General features: G+C 38.7%; 1 protein-coding gene across 2 annotated transcripts in view; it reads right to left on the reverse strand.

Annotated features, from left to right (window-relative positions):
* Positions 1-832: 832 nt before the first annotated feature.
* Positions 833-27,941, reverse strand: part of SLC15A2 (solute carrier family 15 member 2) — a 49,349-nt gene continuing 22,240 nt past the window's right edge. For both annotated transcript variants that reach the window (XM_002813230.5, XM_054551411.2), the window contains exons 8-22: positions 21,507-21,589; positions 20,948-21,034; positions 20,680-20,769; positions 20,543-20,587; positions 19,427-19,459; positions 18,777-18,865; positions 16,011-16,092; positions 15,295-15,429; positions 14,704-14,868; positions 14,502-14,548; positions 12,357-12,467; positions 11,578-11,674; positions 4,168-4,314; positions 3,175-3,279; positions 833-2,831 (exon numbers count right to left, since the gene is read on the reverse strand). In XM_002813230.5, the coding sequence (XP_002813276.2) occupies positions 2,655-2,831; positions 3,175-3,279; positions 4,168-4,314; positions 11,578-11,674; positions 12,357-12,467; positions 14,502-14,548; positions 14,704-14,868; positions 15,295-15,429; positions 16,011-16,092; positions 18,777-18,865; positions 19,427-19,459; positions 20,543-20,587; positions 20,680-20,769; positions 20,948-21,034; positions 21,507-21,589 (1,493 nt within the window). In that variant the 3' untranslated portion in view covers positions 833-2,654. The remainder of the gene's footprint in view (positions 2,832-3,174; positions 3,280-4,167; positions 4,315-11,577; positions 11,675-12,356; positions 12,468-14,501; positions 14,549-14,703; positions 14,869-15,294; positions 15,430-16,010; positions 16,093-18,776; positions 18,866-19,426; positions 19,460-20,542; positions 20,588-20,679; positions 20,770-20,947; positions 21,035-21,506; positions 21,590-27,941) is intronic.

Consider the following 27,941-nt stretch of genomic DNA (forward strand, 5'->3'; position numbering starts at 1 on the left):
ATGTAAGCCCACATTATGATGTAGTTTCCAAAAACAACTCATGTTACCTTACACTGCATTAACAGAAGTGCATTGTTTGAAGAAAGGCAGGTGCTAGTTCTTCCAGTCAGACTACTTTGGAATGTTATATTTGACTCCAGGTATTTCATATTAAGATATCTTAATATTAATTGCTGTATTTCAGATAAAGAATGTTTTTCAGAAGAGAGAAAGTAGGATGGTAAAAGGACAAATTATGCCTGGTGAGGAACAATTACAGGAACCGAGAATCTTTACCTTGAATACTTGATGATTAGGGAAGAGCCATGAAAGTTCTCCCCAAATAGCTAAACATCTGACACATGAAAAAGGGGATATACATATTCTTTTTCTTTTTTTTTTTTTTTTTTGAGATGAAGTCTCACTCTTGTCCCCCAGGCTAGAGTGTGATGGCGCAATCTCGGCTCATTGCAACCTCCGCCTCCCGGGTTCAAGCAATTCTTCTGCTTCAGCCTCCTGAGTAGCTAGGATTACAGGCACCTGCCATCACACCTGGCTAATTTTTGTATTTTTAGTAGAGACACAGTTTCACCATGTTGGCCAGGCTTGTCTCAAACTCCTGACCTCAGGTGATCCACCTGTCTCAGCCTCCCAAAGTGCTGGGATTACAGGCGTGAGCCACTGTGCCTGGCCAGCTGTTATACTTATTCTTGTTAGCTACAGGGGAAAAAAAAAAACAATGGTAGGAGGTTTCAGAGAGGAAGCTCAGCACTTACAAAGAAGAACTGCTCAACAGTTTTTTCTAAACCAATGTTCTGCAGAATACTAAACATGTTAATTTAAACAAGGTATCTTGTGTCTTTACTGCAGGATATCTCAGAGTCTTTAATATGCAAATGTTAAGAAAAGGATACAGTATGCCACATTTCCCAAACTTATTTGTCCATAGACACTTCTATTTACAGAACTGTGTTAATGTCTCTTGAAACAATGGTCATAGAACAGTTTGGGTTAAAGCTATTTAAAAATGAACAGGCTGTCTTCTAAACAAGTAGGGTCAGGTTCACATCAAGATATCTGGAAAAACTGGTTGGTCTGGCTGCTGCTCTTATACTTCTGAAATGCTTGTCATTAAAACTGAAGTATATAAAGTTTGGGCACTTAGAGCAATTTCTCTTATCTGTTAACGGTAACATTATATGTTAATATTAACAGGTGCTTGTTAACATGAACATTGTTACCTATTAACATTAACAGTATGAGACCCAACACTATTCTACATGAGAATAATGTTTTAAAACCAATGGAAATGAAGCTCTCTAGAACAGTGATTCTGAACTTTTTTCCTAGTAACACACTGCACAGTCATGTCATTCCCGTGTCTGTCCTCTGATTCATTCATTGTGTGTGAGGTAATGTTTCTCAATTTTTTTTCATGACCATACACATACACAAATAAAACCCTCATGCTCTACCATCCCTACTCCCACAAATTTTGATAGGAACCTCACATAGGACCATGCTCCTCTATTGACATTTCCATTTTAGAACCTCAAACCTAGAGCATTAATGTAACTTTTTTTTTAATAAAAAGAAAATTTCTAGGCTTCAAGGCAGAAATGGTATTTAAAACTTATGGGAAAAGTAAATCAGGAAAACAATATTAAAAAGGAACTACTACTTTGATATTTTTGAGGCTAAATGGAAACATTAATAAAGGAAGTTGGACTTATAGAAACATTGTTGTTATTGAATATTTGCTGCAATAAGCAAGACAAGGTGTAATAATAAAAAGCTGGGTCAGCAAGGTTGACAAGACAAGGTTGCAAATTATAATTATTGTTTATACAACTGTTCACTGAAGGGCATAGACCAGCGCCATAGAGGCTAAGAAGAATGTAGTCTGTAAAAGAATGACTGGCTCTTCAGGATTTCTACAACTTACACCTGTTCCTGTTCTCCAGAACCATGTTTACTAATGTTTACTATCTCTAATCTGGTTTCCATTATCTATCCATACTGAGAAAGGAGTATTTGGATAAGTAAATAAAATACTATCATAATTAGAAAGATATAACTTCTCCTGTGTTTTAATAAAATGGCATTCTGCTTCCTACCATCTATATTGACAAATTTACTAAAGTCATATCAAACCTAGATAGCGGACAAACCAGGCCCTGGCTGGACCAGATCACATCATACATACCAATTCTTGAGGCCCCTGTGAATAGCATAATTACATTGCTTATTAAAAAAAACTTGAAATACCATTTCTTTGTTATTCTGCAATTTTGCCTCTAAATCAGCACCTCAAAAATTATGGCCATCAGTCCTAAATGGCAGTTACCTATAAAGGAATTCCCATAACTTTGCATACCCACAGAGAATGATCTCCATTATACGTGTGTATTTTCATGGCCATTTGGAGACACCAGGCCAGCTCCAGCAACACTGCACAAGTTTTAATGAGTTCACTGATGGACAGGCAGACATAGAGTCTCTGGGGCCTTGTTTAAAGATGTACTGGAAAACCAGTCCTGGAACTTCTGTCATTGGAGAAAGGTGGAGGAGATCAGCTCTGATATGCTGCTATCTCTCTTGTCTAATCCAGTAGAAGAAAAAAATGCTTGAAGACAGGGCCAGGAATTGGGGTCAGGACAGAATCTAGGGAGTCATCAGAGTTTTGTCTTCTTGGTCTCTAGGTTGATCATGTTCCCTTGGATGTGAGGAATCTGCTTATCTGCTGGACCCCGCATATCCTCTGTCTTTACAGGAACATAGTAGTAGCCCATGATGGAGAAGATCAGGCAGATCACCAGCAGGAGGCAGGAAAACAAAATGAATTCGGCCCACTGCAGGGGGAAATAAATATGAGAAGAATATGGAGAAACCTGAAACTAAAGAGATCTTTACAGGATGAGGAGTGGGGAGCAGACTGACCTGGGATCACCAGTTTAACCAGACTTTTGCTGGACAAAGACTGGGTTCACTGGCCTCTCCTCACATAGGTATATTGTAGTCATTATTGCCACTTACATATGTCTATTTTCCTGGTAAAGTCTGTATATCTAACCCATTTCACGTCACAGCACTGAATGGGGAATATGGGAAGCAGAGAGATAGGGGGAAAGGGAGAAGAGAAAGCTGGAGGAAAAACTTGAGTAGAAATGAATCCTGCTTCCCTCAGATCCATACCTGTACCAGGCCACTGAACTGTGCCACAACAAGCACGATGATATTCCCAACTGCAATTGTCAATAGCCAAGCTGCCTGGAGTACAGATTTCATGCTAGAGGGAGCCTGGGGATGACACAAGTTTGAAAGTAAACAAACTCCCTTCACTGCCCTCATGCCCCATGCATCCAGGAAACTTCTCCCACAAAAGCTTCCAAGTTAGAACTTCTCTTATTAAGTTCAGCTATCACATTGATTCAGAGGGTGTTAATAATGTAAACAGTAAGAATAAGATGAAGCTCCTAACTGAATATTTTTAAATTCATTATGTCATATAATCTTCATTACAACCCTAAGAGATAAGTTCTATTAGTATTCTTATACATTTAAAAAATAGCATTACAGACTGGGCGCAGTAGCTCAAGCCTGTAATCCTAGCACTTTGGGAGGCCAAGGTGGGCAGATCATCCAAGGTCAGGAGTTAGAGACCAGCCTGGCCAACATGGTGAAACCCTGTCTCTACTAAAAATACAAAAATTAGCCAGGAATGGTGGTATGCGCCTATAATCCCAGCTACTCAAGAGGCCGAGGCAGGAGAATCGCTTGAAACGGGGAGGCAGATGGAGTCTCGCTCTGTCGCTCAGGCTGGAATGCAGTGAGCTGAGATCACGCCACTGCACTCCAGCCTGGGCAACAGCATTACAGAGATAGTAATTTACTTGCTCAAGGTTACACAATTGGTCATGAAGCCAAAATTTGAACATGGGAAATCTGACTCTGCAGCTCTTCATTTTAATCTTTAATCTCTTTCCTAGAACCCCAAAATCATAGACTCCCATGCTGCACTGTCATGACCTGGGGAGTCAAGATGTTCAGGTCATATATGTTCAGGGTCATAAATAAGGTATCCAAGGCCAAAAGAGATAACATACCTATTTAAGTCAGTGCTAGAATTAAAATTCACCACCCTTCAAGCAATGTCTCAATTTCTAACTTCTATTTGCAAAAACTTACCTGAGAATAAGAAAACTCAAGACCTGTGACAGAGAACATGACCTCCCCAGCTGTAACCAGGGCATATTGTGGTAGCTGCCATGCAATGGACATTTTGTTGGCTGGAATGTCTTCAATCTTCCAGGCCTGAAGACCCTGATTGGTGTTCTTAGGGAAAGAGAAAATGGAAATGGACTTGTCAGTAGTCTCAAGTAAATATTTCTAACTACAGCATTCTACGATCTTATATCCAACCTTTTTGTATTTTCATTCTTCTGCCACTTTTAGGAAATTGAGCATTTCTACACAATTCCAGCTTTTCAAAACTTCTTTTGGTAATATTATGCTCACTCGCCTAGATTCAGTCAGATATCATTATTGACAGACTTTATTATTATTATTATTATTATACTTTACGTTTTATGGTACATGTGCGCAATGTGACAGAGACTTTAAATGAGAGAATATTTTGATATTGCAGTTTGGATTTCCACCATTTTGCCCTATCAGGCATTTTGATCCTGGACAACATTTTAAACATAAAATGGCATCCGAATTACACAAACAATAAATTTTCAGAAAGCATTTTCTTGAGAAAAGTTTAATTTCTTATTCCACTTTCTATGTAAGTACAACTAAAGTGCTTTTAACATTTGCTATTTTGATTTTTAATTTACTGAAATTACTTTTATTGGAATGAATTATTCTCTTGATAACACATTGAAGTTTTACTGGTCAATTTTTAAAAATCCATATCAAATGCCACCTACTATTTTGATTTCTCTTCATTGACTTTTTTCTTTTTTGAGACAGGATCTTGCTCTGTCACCCAGGTTGAAGTGCAGCAGCACAATCACAGCTCACTATAGCCTCAAACTCCTGGGCTCAAGCAATCCTTCTGCCTCAGCCTCCCAAGTAGCTGGGACTACAAGTATATGCCACCATGCCTAGCTAACTTAAAAATTTGAAAATTTTTTGTAGAAATGGAGTGTCATGTTGACCAAGCTAGTCTTGAGCTCCTGGCTTCAAGCAACCCTCCTTCTTTGGCCTCCCAAATTGCTGGGGTTACAGGCACGAGCCACAGTGCCTGGCCCAAGCCATTATTTTTTAACTCAAAATTTAAAAATTCAAATTTTGTCAAAAAGATGTGATTTTTCTGTAAAATTTTGGTTAAAAAGAGTTTTTTTCCAGGTGAAGTTTTTGTTAATATTACCAGATATATGTGATTCCACAATCAGCTTTTGTTTCTTTGGTCTAAAAGTACTTTAACTATATGTATGTTTTTAGCTATGGTTGGTTTTATGTAGATTATATCTACTAATATCTTTTATTACAAATGAAATAACATTTTTAAAATTATATGTATATTTATTAAAGGGGCTCAAAAAAAGAAAACGGAAGAAAAACTTTTATATATATGTATTAGTCCATTTTCACACTGCTATAAAGTACTGTCCAAGTACTTTATAAAGGGAAGAGATTTAATTGACTCACAATTCCACATGGCTGGGGAGGCCTCAGGAAACTTACAATCATGGTAGAAGGTGAAGGGGAAGCAAGCTTAGACCTTCTCACATGGTGGCAGGAGACAGAAGAGTGAGGAGCAAAGGGGGAAGAGCCCCTTATAAAACCATCATATCTCATGAGAAGTCACTCACTATCACAAGAACAGGATCAGGGAAACCGCCTCCACGATCCAGTCACCTCCCACCAGGTCTCTCCCTAGACATGTGGGGATTATGGGGATTACAATTCAAGATGAGATTTGGGTGGGGACACAAGGCCTAACCATATGAATATATTTCTTGAAGTAAAACTATTATTAGGAATTAGGTATAATATCCAGATACATGAGACAAAAACAGCACAGTTAAAATATCACGGTCAAAAGTCCTTCAGATGAAAAGTCTTTGAAATCTAAATGCCCTTAATCCTCTGAATCAAATGGTTGTTGGATCTCAAATAGTAAGATAAAAGAATCTTCTTTTCCTTTAGTTGACAGTGTAAATAATACCTAGGCATCTGTTTGTATTTTCTCAGCATAAGAAGAGACTATGGCCAGAGCTTCTAAATCAAAGTCAGATACTTAAATGCTCATAGGCAGGTAATTAAGTAAATGAAAGAGGCTGCAAGGAAATGATGGGGCCTATGATGAACTGGACAGCACAGGTCCCATCTAAAGGGCACGGCCACTACAGCACTAGACAGTTGACACAGTATAATACCTGTTAGAAAATCTTCTGATTTTTTTCCCAAGAAATGTTAGTAATACAAATTCATAGGTGTAATCTCTTGAATTTATTGGCAATTAATTCTTTTGTTATTTTTGTCAGTACTGTGCATGCCAAACAAGACAGGACTATGAAAGAAATTGGGCCTCCAGAGCCCCAATTTATGGCCTCTACTCTAGATGCTTATTAGATCCTGGTATTCAGAAACAATACATATGGCCTCTATCTTGAATGGCATATGAGAGACAGAAGAAACAGAAAATGGAATAACACCAGGAACACAAGTATTATGGGCTGAATCATGTCCCCCAAAACTCATATGTTGAAGTCCTAAAACCAAGTACCTCAGAATATAAACTTATTGGGAAACAAGATTGTTATATACATAATTAGTAACATTGAAATAAGGTCATTAGGGTGGGTCTAATCCAATGACAGGTATCCTTATTAAAAAGGGGGTCAATTTGGACACAGTCAGACACATAGGAAGAACACCATGTGAAGATGAAGGCAGATATTAGGGTGATTCTTCTATATACCAAGGAATACCAAATATTTCCAGCAAATTGCCAGAAGCCATGGCAGAGGCATGGAACAGATTATTCACAGCCCTCAGAAGGAACCAGTCCTACCAATACCTTCATCTCAGACTTCTAGCCACCATAATTGTGAGACAATGAATTTCTATCCCATAAGCCACTCAGCTTTGTGGTGCTTTGTCATAGCAGCCCTAGAAAATTAATAGAATTATAGCCAGGTGCAGTGGTTAATACCTGTAATCCAAGCACTTTGGGAGGTTGAGGCAGAAGAATCACTTGAGTCCAGGAGTTAGAGACTAGCTTGGTCAACATAGTGACCTCTTCTCTTTAAAAAAAACATGTTTGTAATTAATTCGGCATGGTAGCACATGCCCGTAGTCCCAGCTACTTGAAAGGCTGAGACAAAAGGATCACTTGAGCCCAGGAGTTCCAGGCTACAGTGAACTATGATTGCAGCACTGCACTGTATCATGGACAACAGGTCGAGACCCTATTTCTTTGTTTTCTTTTTTTTTGAGACGGAGTCCCGCTCTGTTGCCCAGGCTGGAGTGCAGTGGCGGGATCTCAGCTCACTGCAAGCTCTGCCTCCCGGGTTCACGCCATTCTCCTGCCTCAGCCTCCCAAGTAGCTGGGACTACAGGCGCCCGCCACCACGCCCTGCTAATTTTTTATATTTTTATTAGAGACGGGGTTTCACCGTGTTAGCCAGGATGGTCTTGATCTCCTGACCTCGTGATCCACCCGCCTCGGCCTCCCGAAGTGCTGGGATTATAGGCGTGAGCCACCGCGCCCGACTAAGACCCTATTTCTAAAAAGAAGAAGAAGAAGGAGGAGGACAAGAAGGTGGAGGAGGAGGTTAATAGAATTAGGTTGGTTTAATATCTAAAAATCAATTGTTGTGATACACCGTATCCGTAAAATAAGGGACAAAACCACATTACCATCTCAATAAATGCAGGAAAAGCATTTGATAAAATTCAACCCCTGCTCATGGTAAAACAAACAAACAGAAAACTCTCCAACAGACTAGGAATAGCAAGGAACTTTCTCAATCTGACAGAGTATCTATGAAAAATACACAGATTACACCCTTAATGATAAAAGACTGAATGCTCTCCCCTTAAAAGTATGTCTGCTTTTACCACTTCTATTCAATATTGTACTAGAGGTTCCAGCCAGAGCAAGTGACAAGGAAAAGAAACAAAAAGCATCCAGATTGAAAATGAAAAAGTAAAGCTATCTCTATTTGCTAATGATAAGATCTTGTATGTAGAAAGTCTAAGGGATCCACTAAAAAAACCCATTAGCACTAATAAATGAGTTCAGCAAGATTGCACAATGCAAAATCAATATACAAAAGTCAACTGTATTTCTGTAATTTGCAATGGAAAATTTGAAAATGAAATTAAGAAAAGGATTCCATTAACCACAGCTTCAAAAAGAATAAAATAAGTAGGAATAAATTTAACAAAATAAATGTAAAATGTATACTCTGAAAATAACATGTGCTGTGCATGGCCGTTCATGCCTATAATCCTAGCTACTCAGGAGAATGAGCAGAGAGGATCACTTGAGGCCAGAAGTTTAGAGACGAGCCTGGGAAACATAGCAAGACCCTGTCTCTAAAAAGGAACCTTAGTCTGGGCATGATGGCTCACACCTGTAATCCTAGCACTTTGGAAGGCCAAGGCAGGAGGATTACTTGAGGCCAGGAGTTTGAGATCATCATGGTCAACATAGCAAGACCTCAATCTCTACAAAAAATTAAAAAATTAACCAGGAGCAGTGGTACATGCCTGTAGTCCTAGCTATTCAGGAGGCTGAGGCAGGAGTGTCATTTGAGCCCAGGAGTTCAAGGCTACAGTGAGCTATGATAGTGCCACTGTGCTCCAGCCTGGGCCATAGAATGAGACCTCATGTCTAAATAAGATAAAATAAAATAAAATAAACTACAAAACATTGTTGAAAAAATTAAAGAAGACCTAAATAAATAGAAAGATATCTCATGTTCACTGATCAGAAGACTTAATATTGTTAATATGGCAATAGTATTCCCTAAAATGATCTTCAGACTCAATGCAATCCCTATCAAAATCCCAGCTGGCTTCTGATCTTAAGATGACCCTAAAATTCATGTGAAAATTCATGGGACCCAGAATGGGCAGATCAATCTTAAAAAAGAAGAAGCCTGGAGACTCATACTTTCTGAATTCAAATCTTACTACAAAGCAACAGTAATCAAGACAGTGTGGTACTGGCACAAGGATAAACATACAGATCAATGAAATGGACTTAAGAGTCCAGAAAAATGCCTTTACATTTATGATCAATTGAATTTTGATAAAAATGTCAAGAACATTTAATAGGGGAAGAATAGTCTTTTCCAGAAATTGTCCTGGGACAACTAGATATACATATACAAAAGAATGAGGCTGGACCTTATACCATATACCATATACAAAATTTATCTCAAAATGAATTAACTATAAAACTCTTACAAGAAAACATAGGCACAGATTCTTATGACTTTGGATTAGATATGACATCAAAAGCACAATCAACCAAAGAAAAAACAGATAAATTGAACTTCATCATAACTAAAAATTTTTCTGCTTCAACAGATACCATCAAGAAAGTTAAAAGACAACCTACTGAAAGTGAGATTTTGCAAATTATATATGATAACAGATATATCTAAAAATATATAAAGAATGCTTAAAACTAATAAAAAAATACAAATAACCAAATTAGAAATTAGGCAGAGGATCTGAAGAGACACTTCTTCAAAGAAAATACACAAATGACTGATAAAGACAAGAAAAAATGCTCCAAATCTTTAGCCATCAGGGGAATGGCAATGAAAACCACAATGAGATGTCATTTCACACCCACACTGAGTGGCTATAATAAAAAGACACAAAACAAGTGTTGGTGAAGATGTAGAAAAACTGCAACTCATATACGTGATTGGTGGAAATGTAAACAGTGCAGTCACTTTGGAAAAGTCCACAAATGGTTAAACATAGAGTCACCATGTGACCCAGCAATTCCACTGCTAGTAACCTATCGAAAAGAAATGAAAACATATGTCCACATAAAACTTGTACATGAATGTTCATAACAGCATTATTCCCAAGAGTCAAACGGTAGAAACAATTCAAATGTACATCAATTGATAAATAAATAAAATGTATTATATCCATGCAATGGAATATTACCTTGCAATAAAAAGAAATAAAACACTGATACATGCTACAACATGGAAGAGGCTTGAAAAACATGCTAAGTGAAAGAAGCCAGACACAAAATGGCACATACTGTATGATTCCATTTATATGACATATCCAGAATAGAATTTACAGAAAAAGTAGACTAGTGGTTTAAGAGGAAATGGGGAATGACTGCTAATGGGTATGTTATTTTTTGGGAGGGGTGATAAAAAGTGTTCCTAAATGGCACAAATCTGTGAATATAGTAAAAACCATTGAATATATATTATTGGATATATATTCCTTCTATATAATGAACACATATTAACATATATTGACTATACTAATATATTTAAAATCATTGGATACTTTAAGTGGGTGAATTTTATGGTATATCAATTATATCTCAATAAAGCTGTTATAAAAATGACACACCAAAGGGATCAAGTTAATTAAATTAATTAATTAGTAAAATAAATAGAACTTTGTAGATTGGATTCTCATCAAACCTCTAGAAATGTTTTCTCTTTTTCTTATTCACTATCTTTTAGTATTTAATACAGTATGAATAGCAATGAAATAACAAGATTAAAGTCAAGATTGACATCAAAATTAAAATCAGAGTTACTCTGCCCTGACTGCTAGGACAATTGTTTTTGACAGATCACAGTTAACTGATCCCCAAACTTTGTGTAGGGATTGACATTATTATCAGTTTCAGTATTTCAGACTGTGACATGCTAGCAGATCAAATTTCCAGAGAGTGAGAAGATCTGCATATGAAGCCGGCCAAGAAGACATAAGTACTTTTTCATAAATAACTTGTTTGCTTGGAGACATAATGAGACTGGAGCAGGCCGTGGCATCTCACAGTGATGGCTCAAGATAAATTATGTCTCTCCTTCCCCAAGACCCTTTGCTTGTTGTTGATGTTATCTCTTAACAACCCCTACAGAGACAGTGGGCTTTCTAAAGTCACTGTAGAGCCAGGTGCGTTGACTCACGCTTGTAATCTCAGCACTTTGGGAGGCTGAGGCTGGTGGATCATCTGAGGTCAGGAGTTTGAGATCAGCCTGGCCAACATGGCAAAACCCCATCTCTACTAAAAATACAAAAATTAGCTGGGCATGGTGGTAGTGTATGCCTGTAATCCCAGATACTTGGGGAGGTTGAGGCAGAAGAATCACTTTAACCTGGGAGGGAGAGGTTGCAGTGAGTCGAGATGGTGCCACTGCACTCCAGCCTGGGCAACGAGAGCGAAACTCCGTCTCAAAAAAAATAAAAATAAAAATAAATAAAGTCAATGTAGAACCTGTCATCTTATGCTAGAAATAAATATATGTGTCTGCTTTGCCACAGAGTCTTCTGTTTTGTTTTCTGCCCCTGCCTAGAGGATCCCAGGAGACATATATATATGGAGAGAGGGTAAGGAGGTGGCTGTGAGCTACTTACATTAGTAATAACAAACAGATATGCTGCACCAAAGTCTAGAAGACCCAAATTCAGAGAAAAGTTCTTATCTTCTGTTCTACAATGTACTGAGGGGTATCTGGAACAGGATGAATTTAGGTTAGAATAAATATCAAGGCTTAGAAAAGCATTCCCATCTCCAGGCGAAAGTGATCTCATCTCTCTACTGATGGTGAGGAAAGCAGTGAAGCCACTAATTATCTTTGAAGAGAAATGTTTCTTGGAGTAGGTTATTTTCATGCCAGGCTTCTGTCCCTGATTTGAGCTCTTTATTGCCTGTCAGGTATTTTCTAAAATATTCAACCTAAATAAAGAAGTTACAAATCATATTCTTTTGTTAACTTAAGTACCATGTGAATTTTCCTCATGCAAATCTTATGACTTAGTAGAACAGGCTATAACAGTGAACCTGAGAAGATAAGCTCTAAGTAATGAAGTGCCAGTGTAAGGTACCAAAGTATCTTCTTTAGTAGAAATGGAAACCAGTAAACTTTGAGAAACTCACAGAGACGGACTGTGTTAACTATACAGAGATGGGCTGTGTTAACTATATAGTGTGGTCTTCACGGCAATCGTGATCTCAACATATCTGTGCAGGAAAAAAGTGAGACTGAGGGAAGGAAGCAAGAGTTGGAAAAGATCAGTAGTGTGTCTATACTCAAAATTAGACCACATGCACCTAAGTTCCCCACCTATATACAAAGATAGCACTTAAAAAACAATTATTGAAAGTAAAATGTCCACAGGGGCAATGCACTTACTCTCCTCTTTGCACAGTTCTATAAGCAGACACACCATAGTCTTCACCAACATTGAGAGAGGTATCTGTACTCAGGGAGATGTTGACATCTTTATGCAAAGTGTTAACAAACCTGAGGGTAGAGATATTATTTACATATCAAACAAACAGTAACACCTGATAAAAGAGGTTAGGGGCCTTTTATGTTTCGGGTATAACTATATCCCCAGTGCCTAAGTGCCTAGAATAGTGGCTGGCACGTAAAAGGTACCTAATGTATATTGTTAACTAGACAAATGAATGAACCCACACGTAAAAAGTAATCCATAGTCTTAGCTATCCCTAACTTTCTTTTTCTTGAACTTTTATCTGTCACATCCTCACCAGACCTCTAGCTAGACGGACACTATCACGATCATTCATGGAAATCTGAATTTCCTCACTAATCCAGCTTAGGTGCATCTAATTTATTTCCCTTATAATGGTGGAATCTATCAACTGAGACTTTACTAAGAAAAATAAGATAATTATGCATATATAAAGATATGATAGTATTTACATAAAACTGATATCTTATCCTCTTATAAATGAAGTCCAATGTGACCTATGCAAAACTCAGACTCCCAGCCCAGAGTAGGTTGTTATAATTGTTTTGGAGTCTGCAGAAACTTTGGACCCTTCCAGAACCATCTTTCTATTTTTCTGAATCTGGCACCTAGATTGTCTTCTTAGGATGGATTTTGGTACATTTCTATTTTGATAGTTTTTGATTTGGTCTCTGGCCCCAGTTTTTGATTTGGTCTCTGGTACCTAATGTATATTGTTAACTAGACAAATGAATGAACCCACACGTAAAAAGTAATCTATAGTCTTAGCTGTCCCTAACTTTCTTTTTCTTGAACTTTTATCTGTCATATCCTCACCAGACCTCTAGCTAGATGGACACTATCATGATCATTCATGGAAATCTGAATTTCCTCACTAATCCAGCTTAGGTGCATCTAATTTATTTCCCTTATAATGGTGGAATCTATCAACTGAGACTTTACTAAGAAAAATAAGATAATTATGCATATATAAAGATATGATAGTATTTACATAAAACTGATATCTTATCCTCTTATAAATGAAGTCCAATGTGACCTATGCAAAACTCAGACTCCCAGCCCAGAGTAGGTTGTTATAATTGTTTTGGAGTCTGCAGAAACTTTGGACCCTTCCAGAACCATCTTTCTATTTTTCTGAACCTGGCACCTAGATTGTGCTCTCAGGATGGGTTTTGGTACATTTCCATTTTGATAGTTTTTGATTTGGTCTCTGGCCCCAGGAATAAGAAGGACATTTCCCTCTAGAGTCCTGAATGTTGATTCGTAGACTTTAGATCATTCTACATTGACCTAGAAAATGCCCCTTCTGGGGGCCCATGGCTCTCTGACCTCACATTGTCTTATTTTGAGCTGTTTACTTTTTTTGAAGCATATTCAAAAGCAAGTTATTATGACTGTCCCACCCTTCAGTGAAATCCAGACTTTTCACTAAAAGTTCTCCACTAAAATGCTATTCTCAACAGCAACCACCTGACCTTGGTGGCCATAGACCTGTGTATCTGTCCATTTCATATCTAATACCGGCCACAGAGAACACATGTCCTAGTGGGTACTCCATCTCTGTAACTGTCCATCACCATTTGACAAGACCCTTCAGCCTTATCTGGATGCAAAACTAAGTCTTTTGACTCCAAATGTGTGCTATACCATGATGCCTCTATAGGCTTAAAATAAAAACTATACTTTAAAAGATATATATTCAACTATCAAAAATGAAGGGAGGATTATTTTCTCTCTTCCACATTTCTCTCTGGCGATCACAAAGAGAAAAGTACTCAGTTATTTTCCTGAGAGCAAGATAAATAGATAAAATTCAGCAGAAAGGATTTATGCCCCAGAGTACAGGGGGCATACACAGATAGAGACATCTTTGAACCCCACATGAGAAAAGAAGCCTATCTGCCTCTCACTGCCCTAGAAAATGCCTTTTGACACCAGTGCCCCTGGCATTCTAGGAGAGGGAATTCCTGTTCAGAACAAGTAGAATGCAGCCCTAAAGATTAGAAGAGATCCAAGATTCAAGAAAACAGAGTGGCCTGGAATCTCATTGACATTCAAACCTCACGGTTGTCATCCCATTGGTTGTTTTGCTTTCTGTATCCTTTACCTGCAACAGAGGAAAGTAAAAATCAGTAACAGCTGATGAAATAAGACCTATACTCAGAAAATTTTATCATCAGGCAGATCCTTGGTAAGATGTTGATGAGACAGTCATATTACTTTGAGATGACAACTTAAAACACAGGCAATTCCTCAACTTACCATCATGCTGGAGATACTGTTCCCATCTTCACGAATGACAAGACTGTACCAGTTCTTCTCCTGCACAGAATGCTCAGTGTAGAGAGACAAATTGTGATATTTCAGGTGGAAGTGAAAATCCTGGCTTTTTGTTTTCAGGTGCAGTTTGGAATAGTGTGGTGTTTTCTGTAAAATGAAGAACATAAAATGAAGGTCACATACACCTTTTACTCCATATTGGACATCACGATGTAGCATCTCAGGGTAGGTGACCTCATCAGACACTTTCAACCTAGTAATTCCTTTCTTTAACCTAGCCATTTTATTTCTTAGAATCTATCCTAAGAAATAATCAGAGGCATGCATAAATATTTATGAATAAGAATGTTCATTATAGGATTATGTATAATAATAAAAACTGAATACCTATGTGGAAATGTCTAAATAAACTATGGTATATCTATAGAATGGAATATTATATGCCCATTAAAATCATGTGCTCAAAGATTATCTGAAGACATGGGAAGATGCTTATGATACAATTAATGTTAAGGAAAAATCAAGATCAATATAGCATACAGAGTTTCTAATTCATTCAGGTATACACCTCACCTGAAAGGATTTGATGGACTCTATTAACAGAGAATTGTTTTCATTTCCCACCACTGTCACCTTCACCTCATCATCTGCCAGATTCAAGACTTGTAGGAAAACCTCCTGGGGACCTGACTGGGCTGGGGCCATTTCCTTAGAGCAAAGAACACATGTCAGAATCACCAACAAATAATCCTTCAGATACAATGGCAACACATATCTCAGTTGTTTCTGACAGCCTAGTCCACTAGCCAAGTAGACATAGTTTTCTCTCTCTGAAAAATATTTGGCTTAGAAAACTCTAAAGGCAGCTTGGAGAGGGAAACATCAGCTCATTGTAGCAAGTACCAATGCCAGCTTACAAACTCGATGCTTTTTGACTCAGCTGTGGCCTCATCTGTAATAGTGGCTATTCAATCTGCCAAAAGGTTTTTACTTGAGTATCTAGAAAGGCATCACATAAGCCTGTGTTCCCTAAGGAGATGGCTATCTTGGATATTAGTGTTTGAGAATTCCCTGAAAATACATTCTGAGTCACTCAGGTGGGAGGTGGGCCTCATTTTGCAATGCTGTTTTACCCCTGTATCTACTTATTTATCACAAATACTTATGATGCACCTTTTATAAAACAGGTACTGTGCTAGGTCCCAGGGAATCATGATTGAACAAGTCAAAAGAGCAAATAAGAAAGATATGATCCTGCCCTCATAGAGCTTAAGAATTACTGAACTCACATTTATTTTTATCTCTACAGCTGCTGCAACTGCAAATGCCAGGCACACTAGGATCATACCAACAGCCATTTTCCTAAGTGATCTGTGGTGGAAAGGAGAAACAATTATATCTAAACTTTAGACTCTAAAGGATGAAATCCAAACTCTGTAGCCTATTATTAAAGACTGCATTAGGCTGTTCTTGCATTGCTATAAAGAAATACCTGAGACTGGGTAATTTATAAAGAAAAGAAATTTAATTGGCTTATGGTTCTGCAGCTTTACAGGAAGCACAGTGCTGGCATCTTCCCAGCTTCTGGTGAAACCTCGAGGAGCTTTCAATCATGGGAGAAGCCAAAGGTGGAATAGGCATGTCACATAGTGAAAGCAGAAGCAAGCGAGGAGGTGGGAGGTGCCACACACTTTTAAATGACCAGATCTTGTGAGAACTCATTCACTATCATGAGGATAGCACCACAGAATGGTGCTAAACCCTTCATGAGAATTCACTCCCATGATCCAATCATGTCCCACCAGGCCCCACCTTTATCACTGGGAATTACATTTCAAAATGATATTTTGGCAGGGACAAATATTCAAACTATATCATTCCATTTATAGCCCCCCAAAAATCTCATGTCCTTCTCATGTTGCAAAATACAATTATACCTTCCCAATAGTCCCCCAAATTTTAACTCATTCCAGCACAAACTCAATCAAAAGTTTCAAGTCCAAAGTCTCATTTGAAATAAGTCAAGTCCCTTCCACCCATGAGCCTATAAAATCAAAACAACTTATTGACTCCCCAAATAAAATGGGGGTATAGGCACTGGGTAAACATTCCCATTCCAAAAGGGAGAAACTGGCCAAAACAAATGGGCTACAGGCCCCAGGCAAGTCTGAAACCCAGCAGGGCAGTTATTAAATCTTAAAGTTCCAGAATAATCTCCTTTGACTCCATGTCCCACATTCAGGGCACACCAGTACAAGGGGTGGGCTCCCAAGGACTTGGATAGCTCCACCCCTGTGGCTTTGCAGAGTTCAGCCCCTGTGGCTGCTCTCACAGGTTGTTGAGTGCCTGTGGTTTTCCAGGCCCAGGGTGCAAGCTGCCAGTGGGTCTATCATTCTGGGGTCTGGAGGATGGTGTTCCCCTTCTCACAGCTCCACTAGGCAGTGTCCTTGTGGGGACTCTGTGTGGGGGCTCCAACCCCACATTTTACCTCCACACTGCCCTAGTAGAGGTACTCTCTGGGGGCTCCACCCCTGCAGCAGGTTTCTGCGTGAACACCCACACTTTCTCATACAGCCTCTGAAATCTAGGTGAAGGGTGCCAAGCATTCTTCATTCTTGCACTCTGTATGCCTGCAGGCTTAACACCATGTAGAAGCCACCAAGGTTTATGGCTTGTACCCTCTGGGGAAACAGGCATGTCACATGGTGAAAGCAGGAGCAAGTGAAGGGTAGGGAGATACTACATGCTTTTAAATGGTCAGATCTCACTAGAACTCACTATCATGAGGACAGCACCAATGGGATAGCACTAAACCATTCATGAGGAATTCATCCCCATGATCCAACTACCTCCCACCAGACCCCACCTCCAACATCCAACATTGGGGATTACATTTCAGCATGAGATTTGAGTGGGTACAAATATTCAAACTATATCAAAGACTTTTCCTGATTTGATCCCAATTACTTTTCTTTTTTAAATCCATGTTTCCATGACCAATTACTTTTCAAGGGATTTCCTAGAACTCCCCTTCCTACATTCTTCCTTCTTCTTGTTCTTGAGTCACATTGAACTGCTCTTCTCTGTGATACACCACATTTACCCACCTCCATCTTTGCTTATGATGGTTTTTCTATTTGCTTTGTCATAATACCAAAAATAATGGCAATACAACCAGGTTTATTGAACAAATACCATATGCCAAGTGCCGTACATGCTTTACCTCACATTCCTCTGCAGAAATCTGTTGGCCTTGGCAGGGGAGGGACTTTTTCTTTTCTATATCTCCTTGGCACTTGATCTTCCCTTCTTAGGACACTTATTTTACCTGTGTAGTAGTTGTATTTTATATATATATACTCTAGCCCCTTTACTAAGTAATAAACTCTTTGAGGGAAATGTGGTTTTTTTGTTTTTTTTTTGCTTGATTTATATTTTCATGACACTTGGTCCTAAACTTCCCAACATCTGCTCAATGAACAAATGACAAAGGGCCATTTTCATTTGGTAAAGTGGTCATCAAAGTGAAATTGCTATTAAATCAAGAATGAAAGAAGGCTTGAAACCTTCTTTTGCGAAACTCTAAAAAAGACTAATCCTTCTATTTAGAAAAAATTTCAGGCAGTAATTGGGAATAATTCAGTCCCCAGTCCTTCTAGGTTCCCCATTTGTTTCGTAGGGACAAAGGAGATTTAAAGGGATTAGTAGTCATCAAAGGCCTTGAGTTTCTTTGAAGAGACAACATTCAAGAACAAAGAAGAAAGTTGGTTTAGGAGCTAAATTTCACATATTTTTGGTTTGGCATGAAACCTAGACCTGCCCCTTCAACATTACACAGTTAAGTCCACAGTAATGGCTTCGACTCTCATTAATTATATCTAATTCTCATTTTTCAGGGTCAATAGGCACTTAGTCTAACATGGAAAAATAGAAGCAGATAGATGATAAACCAAAACCAATCATCACTAAGAAAAATACTGACATTGAATCTTTATCAAACTGGGCAAAGACTGAGTCAATTTGGAGTAATCCATACAGACATAGTGAACACTTACGAGAAGTTAATTCCACACTTGGAGACCAGACGATAAATGACAAAGTCAAACAACGGGATGAAGATAAGAACCAGAAGGGGATTTAGAACCTGTAACACCATGACAAAAAGGATTAGCTACAAATATTCTCCTATTATGAGTGTGAGCACTGCACTCATTTGCTTGTGTATACTCTGTCTCACATCTACACACACTTTTGTCATTGTAAGTACAGAATGACTCCACATTCCTCAGTCCATTTACACCCAAGACCCTATTTCCCTTGCACAGCATTTTAGCTTTCAAATATCCCAAGGGACAAGTTTCACTCTGAGCCTGTCTTTCTGCCAGTCTTATTGTGAGCTCTTTCCTCTCATGACTTCATTGCTCACAAAATAAGCCTTACAATTTCTTTTACAAGATTTTCATTATACTATCTTGACTTGGAAAAAAATCCAATGCTTATACTTTACCTGTGGCAAGCTAAGTACTTAACAGGGAATGTGAAGGAGAAGGGTGGGGCTTAAAGAGAATGTTTTCATGTTGAAGCTTGGCCCTTATCAGTGTACAAGGAGAAAAGCATCAAATTATGGTTGTTAATCCTAATACTGCAGGTGGAGGCACAGATAAGGAAACAAGTAAGTCCCCATGGCTATAGAAGAGTCACATACCTGCATCTGGTCCGGCTGAAGCACAAAAAACCCCTGAAACATTTTAACAAATTAATTTAGATGATGTCTGAAGAAAAGAAAAAAAATTGTTGGCCTAGATCAATAATTTTGCTAGTTAGCAAGTGAGAAACATATGAGAGAAAATTCATCAGGCCTTTGGTTCAGGGCCACTATTTTGCTGTTAAGATTATTTGGGGGATGGGAACAGACTTGGGAAAGCTTCTGGTTATGTTTGCCAGGCAGATGGGCCTAAGGGAGAAATTCTTTTCTATGTATTATGCTTTCCTTAACTTGAAAGAGAATAGAATCAGTGCATTTTTATTGATCTCAGCAACTGCAGTTCTAGGTTGTAATAATATGAAGGGCAAGACATCATGGTTAGGGTGAAGACTCCCCCTGACACATAGTGTTTCCAAAGTTGTTCTCCAGAGGGTCAACAAGAAGACCACCATGGTAAATAAGAGACAGCCAGAGGAAGGGAAAAGGTAAAATTATATTTTGCAGGCTCCAAATAGACTGACTAATAAGACCCTGGTATCATTCTACTCTGTCTTTCAAAAACTGAGAAGATAGAAAAATAATACACTAATCTAGGAAAAGAACAATTGAGAGCAGAGATGGTACCTTATTTGAGTGGGCTAAAGAATGGAGTTTGGAAAAAGAGAAAATAATATGTATAACCTTCTCATTCTTTCCATATCCATACATACAAAATATTCCATTTCCCACAGGTCCCATGCTGTGATCCTTGTTGAAGAGATAGACCAATTGTGTAGTAGTGCCACTCAAACCTGTCCCTGCTGTGCTCTGGGATAGGCTTAGACAGAAGAAAATCATTATCCCAGGTTATGCATCACTTCATTTGCTAGCCTCTCAATACTTCCTCGTATACATTGAAACTTTCTCATCCTTATGTTTCTGATTTCTAAAGAGAAGATTCTGGTTTTTATTTCTAAACTAGCTTTCTTTATCTTTGCCTACACGGTACCTTCAGGCTAAAAGCACTTCTCTGAAGATCTTGTTTGTTTTCAGGCAAAACCACAAAGAAATTAATTTTTTCCCAATATGGATGATGAAGAAAATAATAGACTTCTCTGGAAAATCTCTTCTACTCACCAAATTCCCATTCATCCTGATGGCTTGCAAAGTCCATCGTGAACCCTAGGGCAAACAGATCCTGTTATGAGAAATCCCTTTCCTGTGAGAGGGAAATGGCTGTAAGGAGCGGTAATGTCCAAAAGAACTATTCTTACCTGCTGATCCAAAAGAGCCCAGAACATGGGCAATGGGATATAAAGGAATAGTACCCTGGTCAGTGCCTTTACATCCATAATGAGCTGCTTCTGCAAAAAGGAGGAAGAATGGGCAGAAATGCTAGAAGTTCTGTACATGGCTTTCTTGCTTAAAGTAGAAGTGTCCAAAAAACAGTAGACAGGAGGTTGAATGCAGTAGGATAGAATTATTTTGAACATTAGGAAAGACTCTATCAAGCCATAAGATGTTTCTGCATTTCCAACTTACTGGATATTTCTCAGCTGCCCAGTCTAGCCAGTGCTGTCGCTTTGAAATGTCTCCAGAACGGTTCTTGAAACGATTGGAAATAGCAAACTAGGGCAGAGCATAGACATCATGGGAGAGACAAAGAGAAAAACATCCTCTGCCTTTTCCAACTTATTATACCTTCCTTCAAACACCATACTTTTAGTGACTTATTCCAACTCTTTGACCTAATCAGGCATTGAATTTCAGAATATTTCTGATATAATTTTATCTATCACTTTAAGAAAGAACTTGCCATTCAAAATAAAAAATAACAACAAAAAAAGAAAAAATGTTATCTGTCTATATATAATTACGTTTCAGAAGATTTTTGCCAACTTAAAAAGATGATTACTTTTTTTAACTTAATGGTTAAGTAGAGGCATAAGAAGAAGACTGGTTAATCTCAGCTTGTTAAAAAACATGAAATAGAACAGAGGTCATTGAGAAAAATGTATGCCCATGTTTGAAGGCCCATATTCTCAGCATAGCATCTCTTTCTTTTGATTGAAAAAGGCAAGAAAACAATTTATGGACTTACCCAGATACATTTGAAAACTTGAGCCACTATGTTTCCTTCAGGGGGTGGTTTATTGTATATTTTGCTTCCCATTGCAAACACAACTGCAGTTGATACACAAACAAGGTTCTTAGCTTCTCATTTATTAGGTTGGTGCAAAGGTTATTGCAGTTTTGCCATTACTTTCAATGGCAAAAACCGCAATAACTTTTGCACCAACCTAAATAGCACATTCAGTATATCAGCACTAAGGACAGGCTGCTGAACTGTGGGAGTGGCTGGCAAATCTCATAAAGAGGGAACTGACTTACATTTCCTGACTTTTGGAGTTATCAAAATTGCAGGAGCCAAGAGAAGATAAAATGGTATGTTGTTAAGAGAGATATCTATTGAGACTTTCATGTAATCACAGAAGTGGAAGTCATCTTTGACTTCTTACTCTTCTTTCTCCATCTCCATATCTGAAATGTTACCAAGTTTTATTGGTCTTCTTTCTTTAATGTATTGCTTATTTGCCCCCTCTTTCACTTTACTACTGCTACCACTCTTGTTCAGGACTTCACAACTTGTACTTTGGATTATTAAAATGGCCACCAACTAGTTTCTCATTCCCTAGTCTCTTCCTTCTTTAATCTGATGCCAAATGTTTCTTTCCAGGATCTATTAATACTTAACTGACCCAAACTCCTGACATGAAAGACCTTCCCAAATTCATTGTTATCCTAATGGTTATTGTTATCCCTACCATCTATTTGAAGGTTTATCACATGTAACTTGTTAAGCATTTTACATACATTAACTGATTTAGCTTGACAAAATATGTACCACTACCTCTATTTTATACATGAAGGAATATTAAGGAAATTAAGCACCTTGTACAAGATTACACTGCTAGAAGACACCAGAACTGGACTTTTGACCTGAGGCTTGACTGACTCAAAAATCTATGTATTTAATCCTTATAATGCATCTCACTCACTAATTCTTACACCACATACTGTACTAGACACTACTGGTAACACAGGTGAAAAAAACAAGGTCCCTGTCCTCAAAGGAGTTCACCTCAACCTGCAGTTTCCCACTTTATATTTCACCAATCTTTTTGAGATACCCTATGCTGTAACCACTATTCATCATTTCTACAAACACTTCTATTCTATACTATTTCTGTTCTTGAGCTCATTCTGTTTCTTTCAGCCCATATCTCTGTCCTTTAACCACATCTCCACAGCTAATTGTAAGGGAATTTCATTTCTTTAATTTTCCTTTTATTTTCCAAATTAACAATGAGCTGGTATTACCTTTGTAGTTATAAAATAGTGTTTTTTTTTCAATTTCATTCAATTAAAATCAGTAGAAAAACTCCATCTTGGTTCCCTCCCAGATGCACTTTCCTCCTTAACAGATTTCTCAGCTTCAGCGTGATGCGCCTCTAGTAGATCCTCTGCTAAAGATGATTTTCTCAGTGACCAGTAGCATTTTCCAGTATCCTTACACATCAGAATGCACAAATCAGTTTACTTTTCTCTGCCATCACTTTTCAATATCTCCATTCCTCTCATTCAGATTCACTCTACCACTTTTTCTCATTTATCCTCTCAATTTCCCCAAAGCTTCTCCAAATAGCATCCTTTATCTATAACACCCTTCTCGTGGTCGATAGAAAAAATAGTTCAGTGGAGGAATGCTAACCCTGAGAGTCAAGTGGGCAGATAAAAAAGTACCTAGATGGCTGGGCGCAGTGGCTCACACCCGTAAACTTAGCAGTTTGGAAGCTTAAGGCGGATGGATTACAGGGTCGAGAGATCGAGCTGACCAACCTGGCCAACATGGTGAAACCCCGTCTCTGCTAAAAATACAAAAATTAGCTGGGCGTGGTGGCGCGCACCTGTAGTCCCAGCTACTTAGGCGCTAAGGCAGGAGAATCACTTGAACCTCGGAGGCGGAGGTTGCAGGGAGCTGAGATTGCGCCACCACACTCCAGCCTGCTGATACAGCGAGACTCTGTCTCCAAAAATAAAAAAAATAAAAAAGAGATACCCAGACAAGAGGAAAATTTTGGGTAGGAAATAAACTGCTCCTGAAACTAAGAATGATCCTAGAAAGAGGCTGGACACCTCAGGAATGCTGGTTGCAATAGTGACAGTGGAGTGATAATAGGAAGACTTATGTAATCAACTAAAGTCATACTTACATGTCAAAGACACTTAACTAAAGAAGATGAGTATAAACCTTGAATTTCTCTACTATCTACTCCTTCTAGTAGATGATGTTGCCTCTTACTTCACAAAGAAAATGGAAACCTTCAAATGGAAACTCCTTCAACTCTCTGCCACCAAATCTATTAATTCTTGTATCCACACTCATCCTGTCCTCCCTCCAGGTAGGTGAAGGTGATATTACTCCTCCTATCCAAAGCTAATTTGTTCATATGTTTTTTCATACTGATTATACTGTCTTTATCTTGTCTCTTCAACCTCTTTCTCCACTGGATTATTCCTAATAATATTCACACATGCTCAATATCCTCTCTTGAATCCATGTCACCTTCCAACTATAAATACTATTTCACTTTCTGACTGATCGTGACAAGAGACAGACAAATTCCTAGGCAGACACGGACGGGTCCCAGTGAAACCCGACCTTCAAGCCAAAGACAGTTTAAAGTCTGAAAACCGAGTTGCCGGTTCCTGATAGAGTCCACGGCCTGAGTGAGAACTTCTATCTCCGTCTTATCCTCTCTCTCCATTGGTTCCTTTTGGATGATTCCTTTTAACCAATCAAGTGGTACTTTTTCCAAACCCACCCATGGACCAATCAGCATGCACTCCCCCAATCAAAGCCCATAAAAAACCCACAATAAGCCTCACAGACGGCTACCTATTTCGGGTCCCCTCTAGGAGCTCAGAGCTTTCCTTCTGCCACTCAATAAAATTCTTCTCTGCTTTACTCACTCTCTGGTGTCCACACACCCCATTCCTCTTTGTCATGGGACAAGAACCCGGAACTTGCTGAGCTGTGGGTGGTGGGAATGAAAGGTCTGTGATACCCCTGGGCAGCTCGCCAAGCTATGGGCAGCGGGAATAAAAGAGCCGTAACACGCTCCCGCTGGCTAGACTACAGGAGAGAGTTGTAACATGCTCCTGCTCGTTGAACTATAGGAGTGAACAGCTGTAACATTTCTGGGGGCTCAGACCTCAGGACTCCCTGAGCAGGAGCTGTAACACCTCTTAGGGCTCTGCAATTGCTAGCATCTCTGAGTTTTTGGGTGCCACCGTGTTCCCCTTGTCTAGATGCCGCACCCAACACAGAAGCTGCTCGCTACATGCCCAGTCCAGTCGTAGGCTGAGCGAGCCCAGTGGGCCAGAGCAAGGCCCAGACAGAGGCGGCAGTGGCCACAGAGATTTCTGGCTGACAAAGCAGCACCGAAGGAATCCTGTAACATTTACTTCTCAGTCTCCTCCAATCAGTCTTCAGCCTCCACCATTTACCATAACTGATCTAATCATATCAGTGACCTCCTTGTTGCTGTATTTAATAGACATCTGTCACCCTTATCTTAATCTCCCACTCAGGAACATTTATCACTCTGAATGAATCTCTTCTTGAAATCTCTTGGTATCCAAGATAACACTATTACCACTTTGGCCATTCCTTCTTAGTCTCGTTTGTGGGCTTTTCCTCTTTGCCTGTTTTTAAATCCTGGCATTTCTTGAAGTTTGAACCTACCCCCCCACCCCACTTTTTTTTTTAACCTTACTCTTACTAGCTTTTAGTTATCTATCTTCATTTCATGGTTTATTGCTACCCATATACTAATGACTCCAGATCTATATCTGCAGTGTAAACATTTCTTCTAAGCTCTAATCCTGTATTTCCAAATAACTGTTTGGTAACTCCAATTAAATATTCCAAGAACATATAAAATGCAACATGTTCAAAACTAAATTTATCAACATTGCCCCAAACTGGCTTTTCCTCACTATCTCAGTTAATAACCCCACTACCTACCCAGTTGTTCAAGGTCCAGAACACTACATTAAACCTTGACTTATCTTCTCCCTCACTTAACATATCTAATCATTCTAAGGTTTGTTAATTCAACCAGTGCCAGATTAGGGTAAACTGAGTGAAGCACTCATCTCAAGCACTAAATTTAAGCAAGTATCAAAAAATTCGGTAATCAAAATAAATATTATCCTTGCCTCACTCCAACACAATCCTTTCTCTACATTATAGAAACATCATTGAAAAATTAAAATCTAGCAATTATTCCTCTGTTAAAATGTTTTTAGAGTTCCCCACTCTCCCTCACAATAAAGTTCTAATTTCTTTTTGGTTTAAATTGTGGGGTGGTGGGGGGGGGAGGGATAGCATTGGGAGATATACCTAATGCTAGATGATGAGTTAGTGGGTGCAGTGCGCCAGCATGGCACATGTATACATATGTAACTAACCTGCACATTGCACACATGTACCCTAAAACCTAAAGTATGATAATAATAAATTAAAAATAAAAATAAAAATAAATAAATAAATAAATAAAGGCCCTTCGTTATCTGGTTTCTGGCAGTTTCTCCTCTTTATCATTCTTTTTTATTCTTTAGGTAATCTGAATGCCTTTAAAACCTTTAAACATGTCATGCTATTTCTCAGCCTCTTGTCTTACAGCTACTGTAACCTCTTTCTGCATCACTTATAATTTCTTTATTGATTAATTGCTGTTTGGCCCTTAGGTCTCACCTTAAATGTCATTTCTTTAGGCAAACTTTTTACAACCCCCAAAGTATTATTTATTTATTTATTATTTTATTCATTTATTTATTTTTGAGACAGGGGCTTGCTCTGTTGCCCAGGCTGAAGTGCAGTGGCACAATCATGGCTCATTGCAGCCTTGACCTTCTGGGCTCAAGCAATCCTCCCATCTCAGCCTCCCAAATAGTTGGGATCATAGGTGTGCGCCATCATACTCGGCTAATTTTTAAATGTTTGTATAGATGGAGTCATGCTATGTTGTCTAGGATGGTCTCAAACTCCTGAGCTCACACAATCCTCCTGTCTCGGCCTCCCAAAGTGCTGGGATTACAGGTGTGAGCCACTATGCCTGGTCCTTCAAGGTCTTAATTAAACATTGCTTCTATGCATTCCCATAGCTCTCTCTGTACTTTCCTAGATCATACTATATTGATCTGGGAAATAATGATCATATTATATTGTAAATTCTTTTTATTTGTTTGTCTTCCTCTCCCTACTGAACTATATAAGTTCTTTGGGAACATGAATGCTCTAGGTATTTAATTCACCAATGTGATCCCAATACCTAGCACATAATATGGTACACAATAGGTTCATTAAATGTTGGTTAAAAAAATGAGTGAATGAAAAAATAAATTAATTGGCTGGGCGCAGTGGCTCACGCCTGTAATCCTAGCACTTTGGGAGGCTGAGGCGGGCAGATAATGAGGTCAGGAGATCAAGACCATCCTGGCTAACACGGTGAAACCCCGTCTCTACTAAAAATACAAAAAATTAGCCAGGCATGGTGGTGGGCACCTGTAGTCCCAGCTACTTGGGAGGCTGAGGCAGGAGAATGGCGTGAACCCGGGACGCGGAGCTTGCAGTGAGCCGAGATCATGCCACTGCACTCCAGCCTGGGCGACAGAGCGAGACTCCGTCTCAAAAAAGAAAAAAGAAATTAATTACAGTAAAAGATCAGAGAATTGAGTTATTGATTAGCACCCAGAAAACTGAAGCTGCTGACTAATAATGACAGCTAGCACTTGTTTAACATTTCATAATTTATGAAACATTTCATTTATAGCATCTCTGTTTTATCTTCATAATTACTCTGTTATGTAAATATTATTATCATGCAAATATTCGGGAAAATATTTGGCTTTGAATGCAGAAGGAAGTAAAGAATATATTATCACAGCTCACCTATAATAAATTCCCTTGGCATTGGGAATTCTGAGTACTACTATCAGTGCCCTCCCATCAACCCTCTGGTAGAAAATACACTGAACATTGAGTCTCTAAGCTGTTTTTCTTCTGTTGAGCTCTTTATGGGTTTGCACTGGATATCTTCCAGGGGGGTGTCACCCTAAGGCTCAGAGTGGAGAACAGGTTTCCAGGTCAATGATTAGAAATAATTATGCCCAAGTTTTCTCTTAGGCTGTGTAAAATAAGGAACACCACATCCTTCTTCTCTTCCAGGACTGGGTTCTCAGGGATAAAGAGAATGCCACTTGATTTAAGTTGCATTAATTTTCACCTACTTATCCAACTCCTCTTATTCTCTTTACTCAAGGGCAAACTCTTTGGGGGCACTACAGAGCAGGGCAGATATAGCTAAACCTAGAAGTTGTTTTAAAAGTCTTGGAGAATTTAAAATCTTTTCCAATTACCAGATAAATAAGTATCATATGAAGTAAACTAGTTTGAAAGAGGATTACC

The sequence above is a fragment of the Pongo abelii genome, chromosome 2, assembly GCF_028885655.2.
Source record: "Pongo abelii isolate AG06213 chromosome 2, NHGRI_mPonAbe1-v2.0_pri, whole genome shotgun sequence".
In the NCBI taxonomy this organism is placed as follows: Eukaryota; Metazoa; Chordata; class Mammalia; order Primates; family Hominidae; genus Pongo; species Pongo abelii.